Genomic DNA, 10,396 nt, shown 5'->3' on the forward strand with positions numbered 1-10,396 from the left:
AATTTTTTTCTCTCTCCTTATTAATTTCTGTCCACTTATTCTTTTCCCATCTTTCTTCGCTTCTCTACCTAAATTATTTTCCAGCCGCCAATCAAATCATTGGACCACTGCAAAGCCAACAAAAAACGTCACCAATAAACAACCAAGCTAAATCTCAAAATTCCAAAAATACTGTGTTGGACCAACATGTGGTAATTTCTAAAATACGTTGCAATGGAACACCTTTGTTGGCTTCTTATTGGACTTGATCCCAGAGAAGAAGACGAATTTATAAGATCTTTTTTGCATCTAATTCATAGGAACAAGAAAAAGCAACTATTTACACAACAAAGTAAGGAAAAGATGAACTATATATATATATATATATATATATATATATATATATGTTTACAAAGGTAAAAGGGAGGGATGAGTTTAGTTCTTAAGGAACTAAACTCATCCCAAAACCTTACCCACAAAATATACAATGTAGAAGAAAGGAAGAGGCTTTTTGTGTAGGGTTTCCTAGAGAGAGAAAGAGAGTTTTTTTTTTTTTTTTTTTTTTTAATTCTAAGGGATTTTTTCTAACTTCTCTCTCACTCTCTCTCTCTTCTGACTTTGCTCTTTTTTTTTCCACTTTTTCTCTATTTCTTGCACAAGTTCTACATAAATTTTCTACCTCACTTTCTCATCAATTTTTATATAAAACTCTACATGATCTTTCCAAAAAAGGGGGGGGGGGGTTATTTATAGGAAAAGTGAGGGAAAGGGGAGGCTAGCATTAGTGTACCATGGTACGCTAGTGCTAGCCACCCCTTTCAAGGGGCAGCTAGCAATGGTGTACCCTGTTACACCAATGCAAGCTCCATTCTTATCCGCTACGTCATCTGCCTAGGGATGGCAATGGGGTGAGGTGGGTCCAAAGGTTGGGGTCTTCGCCCTCACCCCGTATGGTTTTGTCTTATCCCATCCCCGCCCCTTGGGGCCCCGCGAAGCTCCACCCCAACCCATAAAACTCTACTTCTTGGTAATATACTTGAAATTAAAAATAAATTTATCCCATCAAATTAAATTAATTTTTAGCAAAAATTGAATAATATTATTAAAGTGTTTAACAAGACAATATCACAACAAAAACAAAAATCTCATAATACAAAAGGTGTGGGGCTAAAATCTCTCCCCACCCCCCCCCCCCCCACGGCCTTTGCGGGGTGGGAAAAACCCACATGGAGTGAAGCGGGGAGGGGCGAGGCAAAATTTCCATCCCTACATGTGCCTTGTCAACATTTTTTTTTTTTTTTTTCTAATTTCTGGCCCGATAATTGCATGGCTGTTTGGAGGCCTTTCTGAGCTCCATTTTCTTCAAATTTTATATGCATGGAAAGATCTAGATGTCTAGTTTCCAATAGTTCTGACCTCATTTGAGTTGGAGCTACGATCGTCGAGATATCATGCTTGGAAGGAAGGTGAATCAAAGCTGAAAAATTCTGAACGTCTTCCCTTGAAAAATTCATATCTTTTAATCCGGAGCCGATATCGTTGAGCCCTTTTGGTGAAAATTAGTTGAGACCTTGTTCTTCAAGATGGTCTAGCCTGTTCATTCCAGTTCTTACCCAATCGGTACAGTTTTTTGCGCAAAGCCAGGTAAAAAACCGTCAATTTTCTTGAAAAATACAATGAAGACTTTATTAGGATTTCGATATTTTTGTGATATCTCATCCATTTTAACTCTGATTTTGGCTTATAAACTATCATTTCGAAGGGAAAAATATGCCCTACAAAATGGTCCAAAATTCAATATGATCCAACGGTAAGATCAAAAAGTCAACTTTTTGAGCTTACCTGGTTACGGTTTTGGTTAGATTTTCTGTAAAATGGGTTTTTCAAATGTTGTGACTTTTTGATTCACCATTCAAGTGTGTTGTATTTATTTTTACCCTTTTTGGCTTTGAAATTCATGATTTGGCATTTTATAATTTTTTTTAATATTTTTCTAGTCTTTGTTTCGATGTGTGAATCAAGGCCGAATAAAATATGGTTTCAACATCTGGGACCTCGCCCTTCATTCTCGTAAAACTCCAAACGCTCCTAGAGTTGCTAAAGTTGTCTCCATAAATCATCCATTTCAAAATCTCGATGATCCCTCTCGTGTATCTCACCACTGTTTCCATGTCGATAATGTCCAGCCATTGAACCAAAGCTCTAATACCAACTGATACCAAATTCGTATGGGGCAACCCAAACTTAACCAAAATGATAAATGAGGATTTGCTGGATAAATATATTTTATATTTTTTGGTTTTATGGGATAAGAAAAACACACAATAATTTAAAGGATAGATAAGCTCACCACCAAAGTAAAGCAAAAGGGAAACAAATAACACCACCCAAAAGAATTTAACTAAGTATACAGAATTATTTTGGTTCTCCACTCTATGGGATACAGATTAACACCACCCAAGAGATACAAAAACTGATACTTGCCACCCAAAAGAATCCACCCAAGGGATAAGAGATAATTTAGAAAAATTTATCTTCTAAAAAACACAAGGTTTTTAATCTGAAAATACACTAATTTTTATTTAATTCAGCCAAAAGGCTTAAATATAGCTTGGAAGAGCCCTCAAGTATAGGAAAACGAAAATAATAATAAATACATTTACTTAATCTGACCAAAGTCCTTGTTTGCCTAAGAACTTAGAAACACAATAAAGTATTTGTCTGCCTAGGAAAAATAAAACATAAAGTCTGATTTATCCTAGGAGACACTAAATAAAGACTATTTGACTTTACTAATTAAAAAAAAAACATTTTTAAATAATGGACTTTTGTTCTGATCTTCAAGGAAAGTTTTCGGACCGGACTGACATCACATTAGGCTTGTTGGATCTTAGACACCAGATCCTTAGTGAATTTTTTCTCATGTTCTAATACTAAGTAGAACTGAATAAAAGTTATCTATAAATAATTATCAAATAGCTCCATGGTGCAACTCCCAAGTAACTATAAAGGGTAATAGGCGAACCATCTATCAAGCATGGCAGCACACTCCTTCTGCTTGTATTCTGCAGCTATGTGACCCCCTCCCTGTACAATAAGAAAAGATACTGTAAGCACTTATTCCAATCCATCATGGGGGAAGTCAGGTTAAGGGTTTTTCTTGCCTTTATGGTTGCAAATGTTAGAACATAGTCATTTTCTGAATACTCCTCGGTGTATCTAATTGAAACAGGTAAGTATAAGTGACTGACTTTGGGCTAATTGTACATATCTCAAAGTTAAGAACAAAAGGAATAAAATGCATCATTTTTGCAAAATTTAACACCAACCCTGCAACTTGAGCATCAACAAACCAGGCTCGCCATGCATCCATTAGAGTCATATTAAATGATCTTATCCATTCTCGTGTGCCAATGTGTGGAATAGACATGTCATGATCACCACTGTGAGAATTCAAAAATGAAATTTATAAGAAGAGCTGAAATAACTCAGGACTACTGGTCCCTAAAAACGTGATATGGACAGAATGGAATCATCTTCATTTCATTTTAAATGGACTCAATTTCTAGAATTTGACAATGTACAGAGTGTCATGTTATAATGTGGTACTAGAGATACCTTTAGATTTGAAATTTAATTGATGAATCTATTTCAATACCCTCTTGCAGTCAAGTGGTTAAACAATTTTATCTAGTTCCTACCTCCTACATCATTATGTTGCTGTGGCCATTAAGCTCACCAATTCAACTTTATTCTGGTTTCCTCAGCTATCTAGTGAATTTATAAAGCTTAGATAGCTTTCTGAACCATGTTTCTCATAGGACCACAAAACCTAAATAGTTTACTAGAGTTAATATGCTATTTAATATATATTATATCTGTATCCAGTTAATGGCTGAGATTTGCACATTTATGAGGTAAATTTACCTGTATATTAAAGCTCTTAATTCTGCTTGAGTAAAATTTTGGTGATAAGCAATAACACTTGAGAACTCCTGAGTGTAAGACAAACTGCTGTTGCACATCTTCCATTGGTCCTTTGTTCCCTAATTAGCATTATACAGTTCTTGTGTAGAGAATTTTTATGATGGAATATTATAACTCATAACTTTCACTTACCTCTCGAATATGAAGAGCTTCTTGGACAGTCTTATCGTTTGCCCAGATGCCACAAAGAACATGTCGATAGTTCTGACAAATAGTAAATAAATTATGTGTTGAACTCATTTAAGGAGGTAAAATGCTGCTTGCACAAGTAGAACAACAAGATTGAAATGAAGAAAGTCTATTTCAGGGCTAAGATTTTATTTCCTAGATCTTATAGTGTATAGAATGCTACATCATTTTGAATGTTACATGACAATTCACTAGATGCATCTTTAGATTTGTAAAATATAATCCGAACCATGAAATTGATCCATTTCAAATGGAGAGGATAAACCGCGCCTTTCACAAACACACATACATGCACACAAAAGCGAAGTCAAACACATGCACACACATGCATATTAGAGAGTTACCCGACACCAATATGCAGAACCTTTTGGCTGTGAAAGGAGAAGATCTTTGGACTGTTTTCTTAGTGATCTTCTTTCCGAATTTGATTTCTGGGATGTCATTGAGCATGAAGGTTCCAAAACGTGTTGAAGATTTATTTCAAGGATTAACTGCATTTTTAAAAGGTCACTTATCCTCTCTGCCAAAGTTAGCTATATTGATGAAGACATTGTGAGACAACTGTGTCAGTTTGCTAACCTCTTTGATGATTAGAAGAGCATATTCACATTGTTCATTGCTTGAATCCACATTCACAAAATCGCCATTGCAGCTTGTTTTAACATTCTAGAATAGTATACGAGATTAGAGACTAAAACAATACCATAAAATGATTTAAAGGAAGTAACATCTTGAAGCATAAAAAGGAAACGTAAAACAATAATCAAGTAATATATATTATATCAATTGCAATGTAATATTATATAAGCAGACATAATACAAAATTTGGGTGAGTGGTCCAGAAACCAATTAAGAAGTTCCAAATTTTAGGCCTAGTTTAAACTGCTAAACTGAAAAATAAAATTTCAATCTGAAAGTGGAAACAATTTCTTTGGACAAGAACATAAATATTTGGATGTATGCACCATCACTTCAACTGCTAAAAACTTATGAGCCTCAAGATTGACATGTTTATATTGATCCATGGGCTCATCTTAGAATTTAAAATAAAGAAGGTCATTCAGTGCACAAAGTTTATATTTTTGCCAGATCTTAGAGAAGTGATTAATGGCAACCTTAAGGTGGAAGGCACTCGCCATCACACCAAGGCTTGACCTCTCTCGTCTCATAATATTTGGGGGTGGGGGAGGATAACAGAATATGATTTGTCATCAACTCACCTCATAGAGATCATTTGGAATAAGACCTAGGTGGTAAGCAAAGGAAATTCTTGAATTAGTATCAAGGTAAGTATCTGTTTTTGGGTTCCCAAGCACATAACCCTGTTCCAATTCAAAGTACATCACTTATTAGAATAACTTGCTTTTCATGGAACTCAAAATAAGAAAGAAAATAATTATACCTCTAGAATAAAGGAGATAAAACCTAAATTTACTGAACTAACTCATGTTACAGAATTAAATTACTTACTTTCAGATTCATGCGTGGAATGCCTTCAATTTCATTGCCTGAAATTCCATAATTATTAGTTGTCCCAATGTGAAAAAAAAAAAGCTCACCCTAAATTTTAGACACTGGTTCTTATGAACATAATTTACCCTGTAATATTTCCATAACAACCAAAGGAACAGTTATGCCTGAATACGAATCTCCACCTATATAGAGTTGATTTGTCTTGAACTGTGGGTGCTCCAGCATCCACTGCATTACAGTTTGTGATTTCAAAGTCCGAAAGATTTGGATTAAAGTATTTGATATTTATATGAATCAAACAATCTAATACAATCCATCATGCTTAAGTGTCTTAGTGAGCTTTTCAAGAAACATTAGATTAATAGTTAAAAGGATTAAATTTATCATTTCTTAATAGCTTAGCTTTTTGCGACAGTTGATAATTTATTATAATATCAGAGCAAATGTTCTTGAGTTTATTAGACGTGTTTTTTTTACCGAAAAAGAAAAATTAAGTATTATACACCTTTCTTAGAAACTCATAGGTGAGTACTGCTGATTTTACGTCCCCACTGGCGTAGCCTTCTGAGGTGTTTGAATAAGAAAATCCTGTGCCAACCGGTGCATCCACATATATTATGTTGAGGCCCTGCAAAATTTGTTGCCACCCTTAAGTTATATGACGAGAAAGTCTAAGATTATATATAAATATATATATATATATATATATATATTTGATGTACAAAGTCTAAAATTCTGCGTGACCAAAATAAAAATAAAAATTCAGTGTACTTTCTGCTGAGTTTAACTTCGTACCTTTGTCCACGTGTATGGGTTCAAATGAAGGGAAGGTAAGCTCCCATTGTAATCAGAGTAAGTGAAACCCAAAGGACCTGCACGAAATTGAAAATAAAAAAGAAAGTGGCAAGGCTTTTAATTTTGTAAGTTTCATCAATATGTCACACATTTTTTTTTATATATAATTATATTATTGAAGTAATACTAATCACTCATTCTCGCTCGTATAGACGGAAAATAATTAATATCTTGACCTTATAATAAAAATAATTATCATAAAGTAAATGTTTTGTATCTATAAAAGGAAGATAACCACTCAACATACCATTGTGGACTTGGATCACAGAAACTCAGCCCAACAAATGAAACTCAAAGGCTGAAGCCTATCAAGTATAAAGACTATATTATATAGACAAAACTACAATATTAGTCCTTTAAGTTTATCTAATGAGCGCTTTTGGTTCTTAAAATTTCAAGTGAGTGCTATTAGTCACTGAGGTTTAAAAAATGAGTATTATTGATCATTCTATTAACTTTTGTTAGTATTTTTATTTATGAGGCTAACGACCAATGAAGTGACAATGTGACATTATTTAAGTGACACCATCCCCAACAAGACTTCCAAAGATCAGGATGTGAACACCATATCCTCGAATCTCTTGGCTATATGCAACAACAAGAAGAATTTTTGCACTAAACAATATCACCACAAAATGAAGCAAATTTTGCTTGATAAGTAATAAAAAAGACTTGAGATACCGACACTACACTACTGCTTCAAATTTGACATACCCACCACAGTTTAAGCTTTTTAAATTCAACTTTGAACATTAACTCAATACCGTATAACTAAAAGAAAAATAAAATAAAATAAAGACCCACACTAGTAATTACTTAAAACTAAGATTCGAAGACCCACACTTCCCATGGCATCTTACTTCAAAATTTGAACAGAGACCCACACTAGAAATAACAAATCAATGTCGAGATGAAATTTTCATGGGGAGATTCGATAGCATCCTGGGACTTTTGGAGGACCTCCATCTTGTTGGGGATAGTGGCGCCATGGGTGGCTGGGCAAAGTACAGGGACGGTGGATGGCGGGGCAAGAGAGTACTTATTGGGACTCTTTTAGGTGACCGGTCAATTTGGCTGAGTTGGCTTTATTTTTTCTTTTTGATAAAACGACAGAACTTTATTAATAAACGTAAACAAGGTACACAAGTATAAAGAAGAAACACCCAACAGTGTTTACCCCATAAAGACAAAAAAAACACACCAAACCAAACAGAGGAATACAAAAGCTAACAAGAAAAGGCCATCCCCATTTTAATTTTTTAATATTAAAATACTGCCACACCACTTAAAAAATAAAGTTACTTCATTGTTTCGTTAGGCAAATGAGCAAAAATGCTAACAAAAGTCAACAGAAAAATTAATAATACTTATTTTTCACACTTCAGAAATCAATAACGCTAATGTGAAATTTTATGAACTAAAAGCACTTATTAAAAAAATGCTAATAAAAGTCAACAGAAAAATTAATAATACTCATTTTTCAAACTTCAAAAAGGAGTATCGCTTATGTGAAACTTTAGGAACTAAAAGCACTTATTAAATTAGGTTTAAGTTATATTCAATGTAACTCTAAGTAATGTTACATCATCCAATAACTTGTTATTGAATTAATATTTTGAAAATCCAATCGTTGAATTATATGTTCTATATATTCTTAACATGCATGTCAATTTTCATATTAATCAGATATTATTTACCATTTGATCCATAAACTCATCTTTTATACATTATTTTTAACTACAAAAACTTGAATTTTAACATTTTATTAATGACATGGCTATTAATCTTTGATCACCTTGAAATTTTGCAAGTATAAAGAATATATGAAAATAATGTAATTTAACAGTGGATTTGTCAATATTCACATCCAATTAAAAAATATTGAGTGGTGTAACCAAGTGTAACTTGAATCCAACCCTCTATATATATATATATATATATATATATATATATATTAAAAGCCTTTCTAAAGCTGGGCAAGATTCTGCAGTAGTATAAAAAAAAATACCACTCTCATAAAAGAATGCCAAGAGAGTAGAACAGCCAGGGCCTCCGGTAAGCCAGAGCACAACAGGGTCTTGTGCTGGACTCCTCTGAGACTCAACAAAATAGTAAAATAGCTGCACATCTTCGGTGTTCCCAACCCCAATATATCTGCCACCAAAAACCAATGTCAGTGGTTTCTTTTTAATACTACTCGAACCCCCAGAGCTCAATGTTGTTACCAACAGATTGCATTGAACTTTTATGAAGTTAAAAAGCAACATTACGTATATTTTACTTGTTAAAAAAGAAGCTCACCCAGTTTCAAGTGTAAATGGGAGATCACCGGAATAACCCGGTAGAGTCTTGACAACTGAGCCTGACATTGCAATGCCAGCTGAAAGCAATAGAACAAAAAGTTGCAAATATTGCCTAGGTAAGAAACCATTTGAGTTCAACATCGTCTCTGGTGAATGAAAAAATGGGGGAAATTAAAGGGAAAGGAAAAGGGTAAGACCAGCTAGCTTTAGGTCTATAGTGAATAGAAACAAGCAACTTATTTTTTCGATTAAAATATTGCCATCTGGGCTTTTTATAGGACTTGGGCTTCACTTTACTTTTTCATGATATTAAAGTACTCGTCCTGTCAGGTGTGAAAGGCGACTCGTCTATGATCGTAAAGGGACGGCGGGTCGTGCCAACACCTAAGATAACGTGGATAGGTACAACTGAGGTTCTCTCTACTTGCCATTCAAACTTATGAACTATCAATCTGAATATATACTAAATTAGATAGGTACAACCAACTTTTTTACATGCAGGTTCCATGCATGCGGTACGAATTCTGTTAAGTTCTTGGCTAATCAGAATTTAGAAGAGCGAAGAAAAACAGTTACTTAACTAAGCCTCCTGAGTTGAGAGAATTGAGAGAGAAGAGATAAGAGCAATTGGGTTAACAGTTAACTTTTTTTGGATATTTCTCATTATAGAGAAATTATAAGGTTTTCATGATAGACAAGTAACATAATCCACTATTCCACTAAAAGATTTTTACATGTTTAAAATTACTGTGTCAGAAATTTTTTTTTAATAGAAACTGATTATTTTTTATTTTTTTTAATGGAAAAATAGAAACTGATTATTGACTCAACCATTTTAAATAAATTGGAGTCTTTTAGTGGAATGGTGGATAAATGATGTGGTCTACTGTAAGAACTGAATAATTTCTCATTATTATGACCCTTATCAATTTTATGTACAAGTGTACCCCTTCTCTCCAAAACTGACAAACTAACTAACATTCCAACTAATATACCAGCACATGCTAGCAATCTTAATAGATTCTCTAGTAATCTCTTTTGGGTTATGTTAATGGACATTGTAAGGTGCCCTGTCTGTTATGATACTCGTTAACAACAGCCTTTTGTCCCTTTTTTTTTGTAATTTTTTGTCTTTTTTGTCTTTTTTTTTTTTTTTTTTTTTTTTTTGCAGTTTTATAGGCTGTGGGACTAGCTTCATAGGAAAAAAAAAATTAAAATAGACTATGTGGTCAGTTTTATGCATTTTTCTTCTATTTTAATTTTTTTTATTAAGTGAGACACATATTAGTCCAACTTTAACAAGCACTGCATGGTGCTTGTTAACATTTGCCCTTTTTTTTTTTCCAAATTGCTTTGTTAGGCATCATGGTTCTTGTAGGTTTCTTGTGCTCTTATTTTAACACCATTGTGAGTGCTCTTATAATTAATTTTGTTGATTGATTCTTTGAAGTTGGGGTGTATCTTTTTCAAATCCAAAGTTTACACATGATAAATAAATTGGAAGGGACAGAAATTTGATGCGGAAGTGGAAGCATAAAAGAGTAACACAAGAACACATGAAGAATTCCATGGTTCAACCTAAGGGCCTAATCCACCAAAAAAAAAAAAAA

General features: G+C 33.7%; 1 protein-coding gene across 1 annotated transcript; it reads right to left on the reverse strand.

The window, feature by feature from the left end:
• Positions 1-2,531: 2,531 nt before the first annotated feature.
• Positions 2,532-9,053, reverse strand: LOC115977440 (serine carboxypeptidase-like 13). Its single transcript, XM_031099283.1, has 14 exons — positions 8,785-9,053; positions 8,492-8,637; positions 6,424-6,500; positions 6,134-6,256; positions 5,754-5,856; positions 5,626-5,663; positions 5,376-5,477; positions 4,735-4,821; positions 4,500-4,646; positions 4,099-4,170; positions 3,907-4,025; positions 3,309-3,422; positions 3,144-3,198; positions 2,532-3,066 (listed from the first exon to the last, which is right to left on the reverse strand). The coding sequence occupies exons 1-14, from the start codon at positions 8,925-8,927 to the stop codon at positions 2,983-2,985; spliced, it is 1,410 nt and encodes a 469-aa protein (XP_030955143.1). The 5' UTR covers positions 8,928-9,053; the 3' UTR covers positions 2,532-2,982.
• Positions 9,054-10,396: the final 1,343 nt, after the last annotated feature.

This window comes from Quercus lobata, chromosome 2 (assembly GCF_001633185.2).
Source record: "Quercus lobata isolate SW786 chromosome 2, ValleyOak3.0 Primary Assembly, whole genome shotgun sequence".
In the NCBI taxonomy this organism is placed as follows: Eukaryota; Viridiplantae; Streptophyta; class Magnoliopsida; order Fagales; family Fagaceae; genus Quercus; species Quercus lobata.